A 21,946-nucleotide genomic window follows, 5' to 3' on the forward strand; every position below is an offset into this window, starting at 1 on the left:
TTGATTCATAGTAAAACAAAGTTTAGTCATGGCAAAAAAGCACATTAGTACACCGAGTAGAAAGGGAAGATATTGGCTTCTTTGGGAGGAAAAAAAACTGAGGTTTTACCAAAGTGCTGTTTCTAAAAATAATCCAAAAGAAAGTGTCAAGCAGCAACACACATTCTTTACATGTTAATATGTTATTACTTCATAATGCATAAAAAACACACAAAGTGCTGTTTCTAAAAATAATCCAAAAGAAAGTGTCAAGCAGCAACACACATTCTTTACATGTTAATATGTTATTACTTCATAATGCATAAAAAACACACAATAGCGAGATCCAAAAGTATAATCTGTATATTTTATGTGTAAGCAGAAATATTACTACAAAGATGTCTGGCACACAGGTGTGTGATGTGTGGGTTTTTTTTGTTTAGTTTTTTACCTTCGTGGTGCCGATAGGAGAAGTAGGCATAGTGATTCCCTCGCCCTATGCAGGCAGGCAGGCAGGCACAGGAAGTAGAAGACATGCACAAAGGACACCCCACCCACAAACACACACGCAAATACACGCACACACACGGCCACGCACACACACACACCATGCCATGAGAAAGTGGGAAAGAAAACAGATAGAAATTGCAGAGGGTGAAATTGCAGCATAACCTTGTAAACCAATTAAGTGCACTTTGCAGCAGACGTGAACCCTGACAGAGGATGACTCGTTAGTATTGTCTCCCTTTGGAGGTTAATAGTGTTAGTGCAAGTCAGGCAGGGAGGGGGAAGGCGGGGTCAGAAGCAAAACAAACTTGTTAAGACCCAGGTTGTACAGTCACATCAAGCAAGTATTGTCTATTGTAATTTTGACTATTTATGCACACGTTCTCGGAGCTTTGACTGTGTGACCACCAAGAAGTGCGTTCTGGGCCCCTCAAACTGCCTCATGGCTCAGTTTAGTATTCTGTTAACTATTCACCGCTGATTCAACATCCTCACATTTGGGTTAAAACGTATAAAATTACAGGAACGTTACTGTGCATCAAATCAGTTGGAAGAAAAACAGCTGGTTGAACATCATTTAAATGTATCAAAAGTTTGAATGATGTCTGCCAAGCTAGAGCAGCAACAACATCTGGACTCTTAAACATGTTATTTAACTTCACCGTTCTTTAACCCTACTTTTCTTGTTTGAATGGACAACACTGACACCTGTTGGTCACTACCTGTCACTACAGCCTTGTTTGTTTATTTACGGATGATGTGTGTATAAAAAAAATTACATTAATTAAGTTTGCATGATTGCATTGAGTATGCATGGGTCTACCTGGGCTCAGCTCCACCAGGTAAGGCAGTTTCTCAGGCGGCAAGGAGCCTGGCCCGTCCTTCCCTCGCAAGGCCTTGTCATCCACTTTCCTCGGCTTTCTCCCCTGGTAGTCAGGCGGTCTCTTCTTTAGCTGGAACACGAGCGCTCCTGCACTCAAAAGGGTGTCGTTCAAATGGCACTTTTTGGGCCTCGATGGTAGCCAGCAGCAGAAGGGGGCAGTGTAAGCAAAGGAAAAAGGTGAGAGAAGAAGGTCCAATTAAAGTTATACCTCTGTCAGCAGGCCAGTCTCTGAAGGTCTGTAGCGGACACTCGCCATCATCCAAGATCATTTCTTTGCTTGACTTGTCATCTTGCTGCAACAACACACAAATCCAACAGTTAGTAAATGGGAATGTGTAGCCTACCTGACCATAGTTCAGTTCGACAAAAACATCCGGTTTCGTCACCAGCAGACATTCTAATATTGTACATTCGCAAAAAGAGCATATGCATGAGCAAAAAAAAAAGGACAGTGTAGCACTACTGCGGCTGTGGACAAAATTCTGATGTCGTCAACCTTCATAAATATTGTAGCTCTGTTGCTTTTCTGAACAGATATTCAGAATCCTCCATCTTGCCATCGTGTTCAGTTCATGCACCACTCCCCCTCCAGTCTGCGCTGCTACTGTGCTACGGTGCGTCTCTCATGCTCACTAACCTAATGGACTATTCCGGTGCCGTCGTCTCATCAGCAAATTACAATGATCAACAAAGTGTTTGCGTATTATTGGCTGCAGGGAGGGCAGCCAACACTCAGCATCTGCCAGAGCACTCAGTATGAAAGCAATTCACTTGCATTGCTCCGGGGGGGGGGGGCTTTATTTTGTGTCATGTAGCATAATGTGCTAATGTGCTAGAGCCTCGTGAGGTATGAATGTGAGAGACATGTGACTTCGACTGCTCTATTGCCTCAGAGAAAGGTGATATTAGTGTCTTCACATTAATCAGACAATCCAATAGTTTTGATTAATGCAAACTAATTTAATCCTCTAGGGACTAATAAAATGTCGATGTTTAAAATGTGCTCTGTACTTTAGTTAATTATGCAAATTATTATTTTAAAGTTAAAATGTGTTGAAATCCTCTGCTTTTTGGGGTTGAGGTTACAAGGAACACTTAAAACATTGCTAAAAAGTTAATAAAATCCCCAAATCGTGACTTTTGACAAAACTTTGTAAGCTGTCTGTCGCCAAATCAGACATTTTAGGTCACAGCAGCCACAAAAATGCCTAATTCCTCGAAAATGTATTGAACTAATATGTTTAAATCCTAAACAAAACACCTAGTTACCCGGGCAATGCAGTACTCTCTGGGGTTCTCCTTCTCCAGCCCATACTTCTCCAGCGCTTCCACCACAGCAAAATCAGCTGTGTCCCTTGTGGAGAGCAAGATGGTCTTGTACGGAATGTTGGGCTTCAGGCTGTCAGCGTAGATCCGCAGTGTTCCGCCTTTGCAGGAAACACAAATTATTCAAAGAGGGCAAAAACTTATGTGTACATTCATCCAATTTATTACAGCTTTAGTACAGCTGTGGGTCTACCGTGGGTGCGGAAGAGGATTCCAAAACAAAACTATATTATTTTCTCATAAAAAAAACAAAGAGGGACATTTTGATGGCAAGGCTAAGGAGGCAGTTTACCGTAATGTTTCACCTTCGCATGGAAGCTCATAACAACACTATTTGCCATCATATGTTACAATGTCAGCCATTGTTTTACATCAAACATGAAAATGAAGAAGCCCTGAATAAAATCTAACTATCAGTTGGTCGTCCGTACCTGAGTCGGGCCGCCCGTCGCTGCTCATGAACTCCTGCATGCGCTTCTCCAGTTTCTGCTGGCGTCTCCGCTTCATCACCACCTCCGGGTTAGAGATGGTCCTGGTGAAACTGGTCTCAGGCATGTCCTTGTAGACCTCTGCCGCCAGCCGACTGTTTTCCCTTTAAAGACACATACATACAAGAACAAAAGGTAAAGGAATATGAAATTTTCACCCTTTCTCCTGGAAGATTCTCTTACCCGTCCTCACGATTGAGCATCTGTTCATCTCCATCGGTTATCCGGGCAAATTCCTTGTCCCTCTTTTTCTCCTTTTTCTTCTCCTTCTTGGACAGCGTCCTCTTGAAGTTCTGAATCACACCGTCCTTCTCTTTCTCAGGCCCATTGCTCTGACTCTTCTTTAGGTCAAAGACGAAAAAAAAAAAAGGCCATGATATTATTGAATGGTTGTGCATTTACAAAGGTAGCTAGATATTGAATGCATGGGTGAATAAAACTACAAGGTACCCCTCGTAAATTCTAGTGCAACAAAAGCACAAATACCGGAGACTGCATGGCCAACTCACTTTTAGGCGATCTCATCAATGATTGGTCAAAAGGCAGTCGTGTGACTACAGGGCGCTATGACTGCAACTAACTTTGAGTTGATGCTATGGGTTTGCGGCGCTTCTTTGTTAGTTTTTCTACGTGTGTAAAGGCCCTGTTGTGCAGCATGGGGCTGTTCCACCCGCGAGAATTATGGAAAGCTTTTATATCGCTTTGCGCAAAACCCGGAAAGAAGACAAGTATGGGAAGTGAAGGTGCCATCGATTACAGCATTTTGTGCGAGGTCAAAGCACGACCCGACGTCAGTGTTTTGTTCAGGAGAGAACACACAGAAGCTAATACAAATAATAGAAGAAAACAATTACAATTTAAAGACTATCTTTGAATCTTGAGTGGCCGTGCCAGCAACTTATGGGTTCCAGGTTCGAAAAATGGCAGCCACGCTTCCGTCAATCTGCCCCAGGGCAGCTGTGGCTACAAGTGTAGCTTACTACCACAAAGTGTGAATGTGGAGTGAATAAATAATGGGTTCTCATTTTTCTTTGAGCGCTTTGAGTGTCTAGTTGATAGAAAAGGACTATATAAAATGTAATCCAATATTATTATTATTATTATTATTAAAATAGTGCAATTCTGTAACAGTATAAGATAAAGTCAAACACAAATAGAAATAGATAGACATTGAAACAGTAACATAAACCACATTTTGATATAGATGCAATGAGAAAATTAACTGAAAATCGCATTAAAAATACACAACATTAAGTGGCAAGAAATATGTCAATTATAAAGAAAGCAAATTATGTTCTGGACCTAAAATCACTCCATATTCTCTACTGCTTGCCAGTGTTACCAAATCTGAGTAAGCATGTTACAAAAAAGAAAGATCAGTGAGAATAACACATGAGTGATTACAAATACATTGTAGGCAGCCACCACAGTTGACATACTTCACACAAAAGTCAACATTTCTTTGTGATTGTTGGTCCAAAAGCAAATGAAGATTTTGGACTTGTTTTACTTTTATTGCGCCGCCAGGTGAGTGTTAGAGTGCCTGCTGTTCACAAAAAACACAGCAAGAATGTAGCAGAAGAGTGCGTCAAATATGCCCGCAAAATTATACTTTCACAAAATAAAAGCATGTTTTATTGTAAGTTTATGAGCTGGAGAATGTTTTTCGTTCTGTGTATTTGTTTTACGTTTATTGCACCACCAGTTGAGTGTTAAGAGTGCCTGCTGGTCATGAAAAACACAGCAAGAATGTAGCAGCAGAGTCCGTCAAATATGGCCTCAAAATTATACTTCCACAAAATAAAATCGTGTTTTACTGTAAGTTTATGAGCTGGAGTATGTTTACAACTATATATAGACTTATTATTTTTGTTTATTTCATCAGAAAAACTAATGTCAAAATGACAACAACTTTATTCATCCGGGCACAGCCGCACATGTCCTTGCAAGCAGTTGCCTGTTGTTTAGTTGGCCATACTCCTACAATTACAGTGAAGGTCAACCTGGAAAATTATTTAAACTTTTTTAAAAATTGATTTTATATTGTGACTCCTAAGTTTTCATTCAATCCACCTTTTATATGATTTGTGTTGAGGAATTGTTTTGCTAAAAGTTTGTGACAGAATCCCACAAGGACTAGGAGTGCACACTTATGGCCAAAATAGTAATCACAATTGTCTTTAACAATGTTGAAATCAAGATTATTAATGACAATTGTTTATTGTGTTTGGTAAAACATAGCGTTGGGTTGTGTGTGAACATTACCTTTATCATGTAATTTGTAATAAAATAGTTAAAACATATAATAATATAGTAAATTTAAAAACACATTTTGTTCATGTTATTATCAAAGGTGACCAAATATGCAAAATAAAATTTTCTTACCTATTAGTGCCATGTTTTTGTGTATTTGGGATCTACATAAGTCCCGTAAATTTGAAATAAAACCATGGAGGTATAGCCTAAAGATTTATAAAACAATCTTGTCTTCCTTCATACTTTCTCCAAACGGTTTAAAATTTGGCATCTTTGTGACGTTTTCCCATTTGTGGCGATTTTCCTATTGGTGACGCCAGCGTACAAATCCCGTTTCCATATGAGTTGGGAAATTGTGTTAGATGTAAATATAAACGGAATACTATGATTTGCAAATCATTTTCAACCCATATTCAGTTGAATATGCTACCAAGACAACATATTTGATGTTCAAACGGATAAACATTTTTTTTTTTTTTTTACAAATAATCATTAACTTTCCAATTTGATGCCAGCAACACGTGACAAAGAAATTGGGAAAGGTGGCAATAAATACTGATAAAATTGAGGAATGCTCATCAAACACTTATTTGGAACATCCCACAGGTGTGCAGGCTAATTGGGAGCAGGTGGGTGCCATGATTGGGTATAAAAGCAGCTTACATGAAATGTTAAGTAATTCACAAACAAGGATGGAGCGAGGGTCACCAATTTGTAAGCAAATTGTCGAACAGTTTTACAACAACATTTCTCAACGAGCTATTGCAAGGAATTTAGGGATTTTACCATCTACGGTCCGTAAAATCATCAAAAGGTTCAGAAAACCTGGAGAAATCACTGCACGTAAGCGATGATATTACGGACCTTTGATCCCTCAGGCGGTACTGCATCAAAAACCGAAATCAGTGTGTAAAGGATATCACCACATGGGTTCAGGAACACTTCATAAAACCACTGTCAGTAACTACAGTTGGTTGCTATATCTGTAAGTGCAAGTTAAAACTCTGCTATGCAAAGCCAAACCCATTTATGAACAACACCAAAGAAGGCCGCTGGCTTCGCTGGGCCCGAGCTCATCTAAGATGGACTGATGCAAAGTGGAAAAGTGCTCTGTGGTCCGACAAGTCCACATTTCAAATTACATTTGGAAACTGTGGACGTGGTGTCCTCTGGAACAAAGAGGAAAATAACCATCCGGATTGTTATAAGCGCAAAGTTGAAAAGCCAGCATCTGTGATGGTATAGGGGTGTATTAGTGCCCAAGGCATGGGTAACTTACACATCTGTGAAGGCACCATTAATGTTGAATGGTCCATACAGGTTTTGGAGCTACATATGTTGTCATCCAAGCAACTTTATCATGGACGCCCCTGCTTATTTCAGCAAGACAATGCCAAGCCACATGTTACAACAGCGTGGTTTTGTAGTAAAAGAGTGCCAGTACTTTCAATGGCTCGAGCGGGCAATTCCAGACCAGTCTCCCTTCGAAAATGTGTGGTGCATTATGAAACGTAAAATACAACAGCGGAGACCCCGGACTGTTGAACGACTAAAGCTCTACATAAAATGAGAATGAGAAAGAATTCCACTTTCAAAGCTTCAACAATTAGTTTCCTCAGTTCCCAAACGTTTATTGAGTGTTGTTAAAAGAAAAGGTGATGTAACACAGTAGTGCACATGCCCTTTCCCATCTACTTTGGCACATGTTGCAGCCATGAAATTCTAAGTTAACTATTATTTGCAAAAAAAATTAAGTTTATGAGTTTGAACATCAAATATCTTGTCTTTGTAGTGCATTCAACTGAATATGGGTTAAAAAGGATTTGCAAATCATTGTATTCCGTTTATATTTACGTCTAACACAATTTCCCAACTCATATGGAAATGGGGTTTGTACATTTCCATATATGGTAAAGTTTTTCCAAAAGAGCTTTGGCCAAGTCTGCCATGGTAGTGCGACACTGCAGTTACCAAGTTCCTTCTTAAAGTATCGTATAGTGGTAACTTATATCTGCCAGGACACCCCATAAGGAAGCGCTAAAAACTACACATGGCTTACGGGGAGAAGACACAGTCGAAGTGGATGCACGTAAATAAGACCGCCCACTAAACGGCGTGTTCCTGAAGAGATAGTCAGAAAGCGGCTTGAAGATGGTCTGCAAAACTTAATCCATGCAAAAGTTTGGCCAAAGAACCACAACCACAAGGAAGTGTTTTAAATGTAAAAAAACAATCATAAGATGACAACTTGAAGATCTCAGCTTTTTCATTTTGTACGATGCATTTAGCTCTATATATTTAGTTTTTTTTATGAAAAATAAAAAACAGCTATGTGGGTGTTCTCGCATGTCATCAATTGGTTGGACACCCCTGCTTGACCTAATTATGCAGTTGATAATTTGTGATAAGAAAATGTATATTTTTTGACAAATTAAAAAAAATAGTGTTGTTTAGTGAAACTCACGTCAAAGATTCCTTTATGACGCAATTGAATTTCCGCATCCCTTGGATTCATATACAAGTGCAGATGTATGAATTCCAATGTGTAGGACAGCTAGAAATGTTTGTACTCGACAGAAAAATGCCGACAGACTATTTAGTAGGACGCCAGGCAGTTAGTCGTGCTAGTTAGACTACAAGGAGATAAGCAGAGCAGAAGTGAATTGATACGACTGGCTGCAGCATCCCAGGAAAAGTTTGTAAATAATAGCCTCTGACGTAGCATAAGGCTTGAAAAAGAGCCGCAGTTGCTTTTCTGCCACCATGGGCTGTGACACTCACTGTTTGATTTGATAAGTAGCTAAGCCTTCTTTTTAAATGTTAATACCTCTGAAGATCACCCTTATTTAATAGTGGATGTCAAAATTGTAATTGTGATTAAAATGCAATTAATTGAGCGGCCTTATTGGTGACTCGGTCTTTGTGAAGACTGTATGTTCTTTTAGAATTAAGACTCTGTTACAGACAGATTCCGTGAAGGGAATCCTTTAATCATTTTGGGTCTCAGATGCACTACTTTTCATGGCCTGCATGAAGATTTTAAATACTCTTCTGAAGTCAAAATGTGAGGTTTTGGGGGAGGATGTGGTGTTTGATGGACGAGCATCAAGTGATTGTTATAAAGTGTGAGTCGGTTTACAGGCCGAGCCGCTGACCTTAGGCAGGATGTCATTCTCATTCTTTAGGACAAAGCGTCCTTCTCTGTCGTCTTTATTCCAGTTGAGCTGAACAACAAGAGGCTTCTCGTCTAGGTCCAGCTGGCGCTCTTCTAACACACGCACGCACGCGCGCGCGCACACACACACACACACACACACACACACACACACACACACACACACACACACACAAAGTTTGTCAGACAGCCAACTTCAGCAAATCATTAATCACTAATTGGTCATTAGAGCATTTAAAAAAAAATGACATTACAAAAAAAAACTTACCACCGCTGACGTGGACCTCGTACAGGGAGTATCTTGGAGATGAAAGCATCCTCATGTCCGGCCTAAACTTTTCCGCTAACGTTTCGATGACGTCCTGCGTGGTCGCGGTGCTGGACACTCTGATGCACTTGGTGGCAAAGTTGCCAGCCACACGATCTTGGAAGTAGAAACGCATCACGCCATGGAACTCCAGGTCCTGCAGACAAGAAAAAAAAACATAAATATTTCATTATTGTTACACTAAGTGTGCAACTGTGGCAATAGTCCTTTTTGAGTTCATGCCAAAACAACAGAAAACAGTTAAAGGGAACCTATTATGCAAAATCTTTTTTTTTTTGCCTATTGGTGCCTGCTTTTGTATATCTGGAGTCAGAATAAGCCCCAAAAAATTGGTAATCAAACCGGCATTGCAGTGATATTTATAAAATAATTTTGTCTTTCTTCATACTTCTGCCAAACAAGCAGTCTTTGTTTTACACAACCTTATCAGCGGATTATAAACATTTGGTAAAAAACTGATAGAAAAAAAATTGCCAAAGATCTTTGCATGAATCCACCATTTTTAATTTATGTACAAATGTTTGTAGTTCACAAAACAACATAGCCAAAGTAAAATGCTAAAAAAGAAAATGCTAGGTTATTTGTCGCATTAACCAACACACAACTCCAGTCTCATCTGAAGAACTAAAAAGGGCAAGGCTATCTCTTTCGTTTCACGGTTTCAAATGGAAAGAAGTATCTCTTCGTGTGCGCCAACCTCTTTGAAAATTCCTGCATCACAAACCTGCGGCAAAGTAAGCAATATACATTTTTTTTTAATGATACGTTAACAATGTTAGCTAAATTTATAGTGTAGCTCGTAGCTTATTAAGTCTTCTAAAGTAGGACAACAGGCTTCATGGTGGCAGAGGTGTTAGTGCGTCTGCCTCACAATATGAAGGTCCTAAGTAGTCTGGGGTTCAATCCCAGGAACGGGATCTTTCTGTGTGGAATTTGCATGCCCTCCCCGTGAATGCGAGGCTTCCCTCCAGGCACTCCGCCTTCCTCCCACTTCCAAAGACATGCACCTGAGGATAGGTTGATTGTAGGGGTGTAACGGTACGTGTATTTGTATTGAACCGTTTCGGTACGAGGGTTTCGGTTCAGTTCAGAGGTGTACCGAACGACACGGACATATTAAGTAGCGCCGCACGTTATGTAAACAATGCACACCGAGGCACCATGAATTGATTTACGTGGACCCTGACTTAAACAAGTTGAAAAACTTATTGGGGTGTTACCACTTAGTGGTCAATTGTACGGAATATGTACTGTACTGTGCAATCTACCAATACAAATTTGTTAAATAAATAATCAAAAAATGTATATTTTGTTGTTTTCTTACTGTACCGAAAATGAACTGAACCGTGACCTCTGAACCGAGGTACGTACCGAACCTAAATTTTTGTGTACCGTTACACCCCTAGTTGATTGGCAACACTAAATTGGCCCTAGTGTGTAAATATGAGTGTGAATGTTGTCTGTCTATCTGTGTTGGACCTGCGATGAGGTGGCGACTTGTCCAGGGTGTAGGGCTGGGCGATATGGCCTTTTTTTAATATCACAATATTTTTAGGCCATATCCCTATATACGATATATATCTCGGTATTTTGTCTTAGCCTTGAATGAACACTTGATGCATATAATCACAGCAGTATGATGATTTTAAGTGTCTACAATAAAACATTCTTGTTCATACTGCATTAATATATGCTCATTTTAAAACTTTCATGCACCGAAGGAAATCACAACTAAGTAAATTTACCAAAACTGTATTTATTAAAGTTTTTAGCAGGTGACTTTTCAAATGGTACTATATATTAGCAGTAATGCTACTTTTGGTAGCAACGCTTGTCCCCCACACTTGACAAATTATGGTTGTTTGTTCGACGTATTCCCGCTTGAAGCCGAACCACCGCCAGACGATGGACCCCGTGCTGTTTTTCTTGGGAATTAATTCTTCCTTCATTTGTTACCATATTCGCACCTTCTCTCTTTCGTATTATCCCTCGCACGGTTTCGTTAGCATCACAGCTAACGTTAGCCAAGCTACTACCTCTCTGCTGGGCGAGGGCGTATATGTATGTAGCGTGACAGTATGTGATGAGTGTAAGTTTGTGCGCTCGCTGTCTATGAGAAGGAGACCCAAGGAGTGAGAAGAGCCTGTAGGGTAATGCCCGCAGCTAAAAGCAACTGCGTGAGAACGTATACTCAAATATTACGATATAGTCATTTTCTATATCCCAGAGAGACAAACCCGCGATATATCGCGTATATCGATATATCGCCCAGCCCTACCAGGGTGTACCCCGCCTTCCGCCCAAATGTTGCTGAGATAGGCACGAGCGCCCCCCGCAACCCCAAAGGGAATAAGCAGTAGAAATTGGATGGATTGATGGATGGATGTAGGACAACAATATTCCTACCTTCTGGGACGATAAAAAATGATTTTCCTAAAAACTACTTTTAAGAAAAATATTAATGGGGAGACAGAAATAATACGAACCATTGATGTGCGCTCATTTCAAGCCTTTTTACTGAAGTTTATTCTTTGGTTCCTTTTGCTCCAGGTCTGACTTTGGCTTGTACATGTATGGTTGGATGCTAAAATCCGTCGCTGTTGCCATTTATGTTGCATTTTAAAAATTAAATATATTTAGAATAAGATATTTTACACTTACTCTCCGGGACGCTTCTCCCAAACTACAAATATGGGCGGGGACTGAAGGTTCATTAAATGTGAAGAGGTGGTTTGAGGAGAGGTTTATTTGCATTTTCACAACTATCTATCTATCCATTTTCTACTGCTTGCCCCTTTCGGGGTTGTTGGAGCCTATTTCAGCTGCGTTCAAGTGGAAGTCGCCACCTCATCACAGGGCCAACACAGATAGACAGAAGACATTCACACTCACATTCACACACTAGGGCCAATTAAATGTTGCCAATCAACCTATCCCCAGGTGCATATCTTTGGAGGTGGGAGGAAGCCGGACTTCCCGGAGGGAACCCATGCATTCACGGGGAGAACATGCAAACTCCACAGAGAAAAACTCAGAGCCTGGGGATCGAACCCAGAACCTTCCTTTTGTGAGGCACACAAATTAACCCCTGTTCTCTATACTGTATGTTTTAATCTATGCACAATTTTAACCATCATCATAATCATCATCTTTTTTTTGAGACCTGACAGAGAGCCAAGTCATAGCCAATGGTGTGGCTTTTTTCAGGTCGTATTTCATGACATGAACCTGGTTTAAAGGGCATTGTTCCTTGATATGGTGAAGATCTTGTTGGGATTAACCACAATTTCAACCATCCGTCCATCCGTCCATCCATCCATCCATCCATCCATCCATTTTCTACCACTTGTCTCGTTCAAGGTCGCGGGGGGTCGCTGGAGCCTGTCTCATCTGCATTTGGGCGGAAGGCATTGTACACTCTGGACAAGTCATCACCTCATCACAGGGCCAACACAGACAACGTTCACACTCACATTCACACACTAGGGCCAATTTAGTGTTGCCAATCAACCTATCCCCAGGTGCATGTTTTTGGCGGTGGGAGAAAGTCGGAGGACCCGGAGGGAACCCACGAAGTACCAAACAACAATAATTACATGTTATGTAGACCAAAGAAAGTGTTTAAAAAAAAAAAAAAAAAACTCATAATAGGTCACCTTTAAAGGCCTACTGAAACCCACTACTACCAACCACGCAGACTGATAGTTTATATATCAATGATGAAATATTAACATTGCAACACATGCCAATACGGCCTTTTTAGTTTATTAAATCTCAATTTTAAATTTCCCGCGAGTTTCTTGTTGAAAACGGCGCGGAATGATGACGCGTACGCGTGAAATCACGGACTGTTAGGAAATATTAGCAGCTGCACCACTCGCGGCTAAAAGTCGTCTCTGTTCATGGCGTAACTACATAGTATTTTGGACATCTGTGTTGCTGAATCTTTTGCAATTTGTTAATTTAATGATGGAGACTATAAAGAACAATGCTGTTGGTGGAAAGCGGTGGATTGCAGCTGTCTTTAGCACCGAGACACAGCCGGTGTTTTTTTGTTTTCTCTACGACAACCAGCATGTTTTTGGATGGGGAAATTGTGATTTATATCTTACCGTAAAAAAGCTTGACTCCTCAGCTTCTCCTGAGACACTTCGTGTTCACCGCAGCCATCCGACCTCGAGGTATGTCTTTACAATCTTTAAAATCTCCCTAAAACACTATTACAACAATAAGCAGATAAGGGATCTTCTAGAATTGTCCTAGTAAATGTGTCTAATTACATCTGAAACGCTCACACTTCCGCTGCCTGGAGCAGTCGTTTTTTTTTTTTTTCTAGTCCTTCTCTATCAATATCTTAATTCACAAATCTTTCATCCTCACTCAAATTAATGGGGAAATTGCCGATTTCTCGGTCCGAATTGCTCTTACTACTGGTGGCTCCCATTAAAAACAATGTGAATATGTGTGGAGCCCTGCAACTCGTGACGTCACGCGCACATACTTCCGGTAAAGGCAGGGCTATTAGTGACCAAAAGTTGCGAACTTTATAGTCGATGTTCTCTACTGAATCCTTTCAGCAAAAATATGGCAATATCACAAAATGATCAAGTATGACACATAGAATGGACCTGCTATTCCCGTTTAAATAAGAAAATTTCATTTCAGTAGGCCTTTAATGCTTGCTCTACAAACATTGAGCAAGCAGATACGTTGATGAATAGAAACACATCTGGCTCCAGGCCAACCACTGTACTGTAGTGTGTGTGTTATGTCATTCATTGACCTGCACTGTCAGCACCACAGTGTCGTAAGTAACACGTGAGAGGTACCAAGCGCACTCATGATCAAACACACGCTTGCAGGCGCAAGTACTGTATATTATTTTTCTCTTTGTTAATACAATGACCAACGAAAAATATTCAATGATACCTCAACCAGGACATAAACAGAGCCCTCTGCTAAAGGTAAACTACATGGACTACACATTACATTAGCTAACAGTTATGTCCTTCTTGATTCATCAAAGACAAACACAGAGAGAACCCTCTTCTCTTTAAGGCCATAAGGATATCCCGAAAGGGAATAAGCGGTAGAAAATGGATGGATGGATGGATGGATGGATATCTGCTGAGGTGGGGGTTAGGGGTGTATTGGTGCCAACAGGTAGATCTAGCAGGCCTCAAATAATTAAAAAAAAAAACATATTTACACTCATGTAAACCACACTACTTACTTTTCCTTCTCACGCTTCCCAGCATGTCACAAAATCGAGCCGAGTGGAAACACTGAGCACAGTTTTGATAGCAAGGGTGGGGTTGAGACTGTGTTAGTGTGTGTGTTGTGATTTACTGCTGGAATGTGGGTCATTGAGGTTTGCCGTTTTCAAGCTTGTGTAACCATTGGCGACTGTTACTGTGGAGACATTCGTCCACTCGGATTGAGAAACAAAGACAACACTGCGTCTAATTAACACTGGCCGTAGTCGACATTTGGGCTGCCGCCGTGGCTGAGTTCAACGACAGGATGTCCATCGTGTCGGCCCTACCCGTCCATATTTACAGTACACACCCAAAAGAGCTTGTAGTTCTGGGTCAAAGTTCGCTCTGACACTCCCATGACCATGGCAACGGTCCAATCCTGTGTGATTATTTCCATACTAGAATCTCTTTTAATGCCCTCTCAGCATCCACCTCTCACTCTTTCTAATGTTTCGGACAAGTTATAGTGGACATACAGTGTGTAATTTCAAGTGCCTGCAATTGAAATACACAATTTGTACACGTTTCGGTGGTGTTCCACTTAAGTCCAGAACATGACAGAGGTACGTGTTTATCAAGGTTAGTGGTGGCTTTTATTTAGCTTCTTTGCAACTCTGAATGTTGTCTGTCTCCCAAATTGTGTTGCGACTGAAAGTAAACAAGTTGATTTGCGTTTATCCTTCCATGTGCTTTCACTCCAGTAATCCTGTAAAGAGCTTTTTAATTTCTGCGGCACACAGGTGACGGGACACATCGATCTCATCGCATGACAGTCATTGTAACACACACGCACACAATGCGGCAAATGCGTGAGTGAAACCTGCGACAAAACCTGCGAGACTATGCCTGTCACATGTGAAAGTAGGCCAACTGTGTAGAAAAGCTAAAAAGGGAAAATGGAAATACTCTCAATAAGTAAACTTAATTTTCGAAACACCTGTCTTGCAAAAAAGGCTAAGAAAACATTATAAAAATAGAGTACAACATAGAAAACATTTAAACATGGAGTTCTGACACATCACAAAAAAGTGTTCGTTGTTGGAAATATGTTTTTGACCATAAAAGAAAATAACTGGGATCAATGACCCCAGCTTCTGTTTGGTACTTCGCTTCACTTCTCCTTATAAAACAATGCCCCGAGCCAATTGAAATCACTTCAACGTAACAATCCCCAGGAGCAATAGCAAGCCCATATTAGGACATGTGACTCCATAGAGGTGAGCGGGGTGAGAATAATGTCCAAATCTTTTGGTCGTGACTCACCCTTCTGAGTCAAAGGTCACGTCTGTGTGAAAGCCCTCTCTCTCGTTACAGCTTTCACTCTTACCTAGGTCTGTGTGTGTGAGTTTATGTGTCTGTCTAGGTGCACGTGTGTGACGCAACACAAATAAAGCTGTGGTTGTAGAGGAATGCAATCTGCACCATGCTGTGTTACCTAATTGCATGCAGTGTTATAGTAGAACACATGAATCTTAAGTCACCCTTTTTCTACCATGAAGCAAACCCTCAAAGCGTGCACGGGCATTCAAGTTATCAGGTGTTGAGGAAGGAAAAGCAGAGCCTGCCAAGCATCCTTTAAGTGCTCAGACGGCGCACATCTGTAATGTCTGAGACCATTATGTTGAAAAAAGTTGTTTATAGGGATGCAAGTAGTCATGTGTAGTTTTAATTTCAATTAACATTCCTTGGTTCCTCAACAATCTAAAACGGTCACACAATGCTAGCATTGCAGCAGCTAGTGAGAAGGATCTTTGTTAACAGCACATGGACTCGCACTTAAAAGAAACTCTGGTGAGCTTGCTCCGCGAGTACGGTTCTTTTGGTCAGGTGTGACTGTGATTATCATAACTCAGATGTGTGCCAACCAAGCTTGAGACATTGGTTTCAGATGATAAAAAAAACTTTCAAGATGTGGCTAATAGGAGTCCCTGTTGTAGCCTTCAAAGCCCTCTAAAACAATTTTTAAATCCTCCAGTAACATTTTATATAAACACTGCAAGTCTATCAATAATGCAGTAACAGACATGTTCATAATAACATGTAATATGTACAATATTTACCGTATTTTGGTCAATTTAATCAATACCAGGATTTCCTTCTCTGGCACGTTTATTTTATGTTTCCATAGCAGGGCACATCAGACTTCAAACATCTACTGTGCGTTCCTACTTCCACAAACAAACATGCGTGCATTGTAATCATGACACACTTGGTAACAGACAAGAAGACGACTATTTTTGGACAAATGAGAACTCACAACTATATATTTTTGAAGCTGAATATACGAACGGAGAATGAACTGCTGTTTATAGAAGCGAGCACGAAGAAGAAGGTAAAACGATGGCGCAGACGAAAACCCAGCGAGTGAGGTCGGTGCTATTTGTTCACGCTGCAAAACTGGAACTTTAGAGCCAAGCGATGCCGAACTATTGGAGTGCCCAAATCAACTGGAAACGTCCCCGGCTAGCTTGACCAAACTACAACTGTCCATTGAGTAAGTCACTATACTATTGTTTATAATACATGCAGCACATCACCGTACAACTAGAGTACATACCCTGTCATAGAAGCTAGCTTATCGCTTTCCATAGCAAGCCTTTACGGCTAATACCCTAGCACGCTGATGTGTTACTAAGCTAGAAAAATAGTTCCTTCATGTTCGCTCTTACAATAACAATGTTGCGACACTTTGGTTATTAAACAGGTTACAGAACGTAAATGAAGTATTGTTGGCAGTTTTTTTTATGCTTATTTAAAGTGATTTAGAGGTAGAACTGATTGGTCCCATTAACTGAACTGAACAAGCGGATTTTTGTATCTTAGAAAGCGGGAAAAAAAAATTAAAACTTTTGTCTTCTTGTCTCTCATAATGATTGCTCAAAAAAACTGCAGTTCCCCTTTAAAGGCCTACTGAAATGAGATTTTCTTATTTAAACGGGGATAGCAGGTCCATTCTACGTGTCATACTTGATCATTTCGCGATATTGCCTTATTTTTGCTGTAAGGATTTAGTAGAGAACATCCACGATAAAATTCGCAACTTTCGGTGTTAAGAGAAATGCCCTGCCTCTACCGGAAGTCGCAGACGATGACGTCACACATGTGGGGGCTCCTCATATATTCACATTATTTTTAATGGGAGCCTCCAACAAAAAGTGCTATTCGGACCGAGAAAACGACAATTTCCCCATTAATTTGAGCGAGGATGAAAGATTTGTTTGAGGATATTGATAGCGACGGACTAGTAAAAAAAAAAGATTAAAAAAAAAAAGTTATAAAAAAAAAAACGCAATTGCATTGGGACGGATTCCGATGTTTTTAGAGACATTTACTAGGATAATTCTGGGAAATCCCTTATCTTTCTATTGTGTCGCTAGTGTTTTAGCGAGTTTAATAGTACCTGATAGTCGGAAGGGTGTCTCCACGGGTGTCTTGACGCGCAGTGTGTCAGGGGAGTCGACGGCAGCTATGGACGTCACAAGCCCAGCTTTTTTCCGGTAAGAACTGACTTTTTAACCACAATTTTCTCACCGAAACCTGCTGGTTGACATTTGGTAGGGAACCATGTTGGCTTGACCGCGCTCTGATCCATAGGAAAGTTTCACCTCGAGGAATTTTAAACAAGGAATCACCGGTTGTTTGTGTGGCTAAAGGCTAAAGCTTCCCAACTCCATCTTTCTACTGTGACTTCTCCAATATTAATTGAACAAATTGCAAAAGATTCAGCAACACCAATCTCCAAAATACTGTGTATAAAAGCAGACGACTTTTAGCTGTGTGTGTGTGCAGCGCTCATATTTCCCTAAAACCTGTGACGTCTTGCGTACACGTCATCATTACACCACATTTTCAAGATGAAACTCCGGGGAAATTTAAATTGTAATTTAGTAAACTAAAAAGGCAGCATTGGCATGTGTTGCAATGTTAATATTTCATCATTGATATATAAACTATCAGACAGCGTGGTGGGTAGTATTGGGTTTCAGTAGGCCTTTAAAGGTCAACTGCACTTAAAAAAAAAAAGCCTATCATTCACAATCTTAATGAGAAAAAAGAAAACATGCACATTTTTCTTTTTTGCATTTGTAATAATCGGCTCTTTCTCTGTGGCTAGCAATGGTGTTAAAGGGAGTAATCCATTCATTATGCATTGAAATTACTCTCAATATGCATAAAAAAAAATGCCAACAACTATCCATTTACATATCGTAATATGGATATTAACCAAGTATTATCGCTATTGATATTATTAGCGTTTACAGAGTACTTTTAGCTGCGCAGTGATCACATACACACAAAAAGATATTTTTTTGCAGGCACCAGCTTTTTATTTTTACCCTTTGTGTGGATGGATGATTAATCCTTAATTTAAGCTGCAAGACATGAACATCCCATTGGTCGGCATCCCAGCAAGATCAGACATTGTACAGTAAGTGATTGATTTTATGATGTTTGTTGGCTTTCATTAAGTCTTTTGTGATTAGTACTCATAGTTGTTGCTGAAGGGAAAAGCCAACATTGTGATGTGTTTGTGAAATGAATGTGCTGCCATTTGCTTAAAATGAGCAAAATACGTTATGTTATATTATGACTCTGCCTGTTAATAGGTTACAGATACTGTATAATTACAGCATGTATATAAAACTGTGATAGAGGTGTTTGGATTTTTTAAAGCGCTTTATAGGCATAAGACAGTGACTCCCATTGATTTCATTGTTAGCTCACTTTTACTCAAGTTTATTCACGAGTTGGAATGCATCAAAAAAAGACGTGTGTTTATCACAAAATAATTGTTCATGATAGGCAAATTTAAAAAACGGAAGTTCTCCTTTAAACACTTCAAACACAGCTGATCTGCCATCGAATAAGTAGACAGAGCAGGGGGGATGAGCCATTATGTGTACATGCACTAAATTAGTCCGATTTCTCAAATACGTCGGCTCGAAATTAGCATTTTACAACACATGGAAACACCCTAATCCGATTAATTTCTGGATTATGCACACCTGGATTATGCGATTGAAAACCAGATCTCTTGAGTGGGTGCGTGCCGCCGCAGGAGACCTTTTGTTTCACACATACACCGGTTTCAACACACGGGATATTACTTGGAAGCAGAAACCATTTTAAAAAAACATATAAAAAGGCCTACCAGTGCTGGCATTTAGTTGCTTTCGTGACTAAAAGAGGTCTTGCTAGTATTTAAAAAAAATTTGAAAAAAAATAGCACACGTGTAAATACAGATTTTACCCTTTAATTAGCGTTTTGCTCATAAAATAAATCCATCCAAATTTGATCAAACTAGAGCAACATTTTCACCCATCTGTATAACATGTTTGACATAAACTTAAACCATAACCAAATGAACACGTGATTGATGCGGAATTGTCACTGATCACTCGTGGCGCGTTGAAAGCAATGTGTGTGTCCCTCCTCCTTTTAAATGGGTTGTACTTGTACTTTTCCTCCATGCAGACAGAGGAGCGGGTTTTTAGCTGTAGTGGGGCTGTGTGTGAGCTCCAAAACAAGTTGTTAGTTGGAAGAACTAATCTGTAAAAGACAACCATTTTTTCACCACCTTAAAACTTGACACAAACTGCACTGCGTGCTACTAACTACGATTGAAGTGACAAACTTGCCATCTGAACAATACGTCGTTTGTTGACAAGAACATACAGCCATGGGAGCATATTCAATCTATCTATTGAGCAGAGGTAACACGAAACCAGTGAAAGATTCAAAAGAGCTGCCATCAGAGCCTACAAACTGCCCATGCTAGGTACGCTAAACTAACAAAACAGCTCAAACTATGCATGTGAGACTCAGATTGAGCATTGACTCACTGACGTCACACATCACTAGGCAGTCACTGCCTTTTAAAAAGACACACATAGGCATACACAAATTTATTCTAAAGCCATTATGCCAGATATTAAAAAAATTTAGTAACACATTAATTATTTTACAAAGAAATGAATTACATTTCTTAAAGGGTAATTCTGTTAGTAATTAAATAACTTTTTTTGGAAAAGTAACGAGCAACTAGAATTAAATACTTTTTAAAAGTAATTTTCAGAACACAGTCTGTCATTCACCATCATGAAGCAGTTGTCAGTTTGGTGTTCTTAGCTAAAATATTTTTGCTTATGTCCTATAATAGTGTTCATCCATAAAAACACCATTGTTAAAGGTCAAATATTTTTATGTTGCCGACATTGAAACGTGCACTTATTTCCATTTTATTATTTTATATTTTTGTTAGCTGAATAATTGAGCATAGCTCAATATTTTTTCAAAGAAGAATGGAGTTCACATTAAACCTTTTTTATATTAATTTCAAAGCTTTTTCTTTTTTGTTTAAAAACACCTATTAAGTTGTGATCATATTATGCAAAACCTACTTTTCTTACTTATTTGTGTGTATTTGGATACCCATCAGTCCCGAAAATCTTAAATCAAGGCATGGTGGAAATATTCGGTTACGTCAACGGATATTTCCATTTATGGGTTAGTTTACGAGCCAAATTATATCGGGATAGGAGTTTTGATTCATATCGCCCAGCCTGAAACTCATGTGACAGTGCTCGCACAGTTTAAGGATGTTCTTTGTGTTTAATTGAGCTTTACAGTAGGCCTTATTGTGTTTATATGTTTGAGTGCTCCTAAATTGTTTCTGTGTTACAAAAAGTTTTTTGTGCTACTAATTTTTTTAATTTAGTAGCACCGGTTCTAGTAGTGAAAAAGCTAAGCGTACAGCCCTTCATCACCAACAACTGTAATGAAGAAGATACTTTTTATTTTTTTCACAAATTAAAATAATGTAACATTTTGAAGTGCATCAATGGGAGAGATAAAAAACGAAACAGAGATTTAATTAAGAAGGTAGCTAAGGAAATGGAGACTCCTGAACGAAATACAAATGAGTAGGGATGATGTTCGAAAACCGGTTCTCTCGATTGTTTGATAAGTAAAAGAACCGATTCTATGAATTCAAATCCCTTTTTGAGAAACGGTTCCCGTTATCGAAGCCACTATAGTACAGAAAAAGATTTGGTTCTTTATTGGAATCCGTGGGAACAAATCCCGTGTCACAGGAAATGTTGTGTGGCACGTCACAGGAAATTACGTCGCTCAGTCATTCGGGAGCAGATACAGAAAAGCATCAACAACAATGGACCGGAAAAAACGCTCCAAGGCATGGTTTCACTTTACTAAGAAATACGACGAGGAAACGGCTAACTGCAATTATTGCCAGGCTTTGCTTTCCTGTAAGGGGAGCAGTACAACACACACGTTGAAACATGTTCATGCCGTACATAACCTGAAGGTAAGAGAAACGTGTCGTGTCTTTGACATGTGGAGAAGCAGCAACAGAGATGACATAGCACGCCCCTCTTCCTCTACTTCAACCTGCAGACCCAGTGATAGTGCCGGTGAGTAAATAACGTTAACTGTTGCCGGTTAATTTCCATATCTGCTCACTTGTAGCCTTTAGGCAAAATAACGTTACCTCTTATGTCAGCCAAGACTGCGGTAATGTTAGCAAGACTAACGTTACCTAAGCATAGTCAGTGGCTAACGGTAAAGTTAACGTTAGCCTTTTTGTATGTGTCTGATAACGTTAATGTTATCTTGTTGCCAACACCACTCAAGAGTTTGCAGGTCTGTCTAATAAAGAAGAAAAATACATGCAGGATTTTCCCTGCATGTATTTTTCTTAGGTGGTCCAATTAAATGAGCACTAA

At 39.8% G+C, this 21,946-nt stretch overlaps 1 protein-coding gene across 13 annotated transcripts in view; it reads right to left on the bottom strand.

Moving 5' to 3' along the window:
• Positions 1-21,946, bottom strand: part of afdna (afadin, adherens junction formation factor a) — a 117,870-nt gene that overhangs the window by 49,384 nt on the left and 46,540 nt on the right. For 9 of the 13 annotated variants that reach the window (XM_061900869.1, XM_061900863.1, XM_061900867.1 and 6 more), the window contains exons 2-9: positions 8,883-9,078; positions 8,595-8,707; positions 3,367-3,524; positions 3,127-3,287; positions 2,639-2,796; positions 1,578-1,662; positions 1,310-1,456; positions 431-475 (exon numbers count right to left, since the gene is read on the bottom strand). In XM_061900869.1, the coding sequence (XP_061756853.1) occupies positions 431-475; positions 1,310-1,456; positions 1,578-1,662; positions 2,639-2,796; positions 3,127-3,287; positions 3,367-3,524; positions 8,595-8,707; positions 8,883-9,078 (1,063 nt within the window). The remainder of the gene's footprint in view (positions 1-430; positions 476-1,309; positions 1,457-1,577; positions 1,663-2,638; positions 2,797-3,126; positions 3,288-3,366; positions 3,525-8,594; positions 8,708-8,882; positions 9,079-21,946) is intronic. The other 4 variants (XM_061900865.1, XM_061900866.1, XM_061900868.1 and 1 more) reach the window with 4 other exon arrangements.

This window comes from Nerophis ophidion, linkage group LG05 (genome assembly GCF_033978795.1).
Source record: "Nerophis ophidion isolate RoL-2023_Sa linkage group LG05, RoL_Noph_v1.0, whole genome shotgun sequence".
In the NCBI taxonomy this organism is placed as follows: Eukaryota; Metazoa; Chordata; class Actinopteri; order Syngnathiformes; family Syngnathidae; genus Nerophis; species Nerophis ophidion.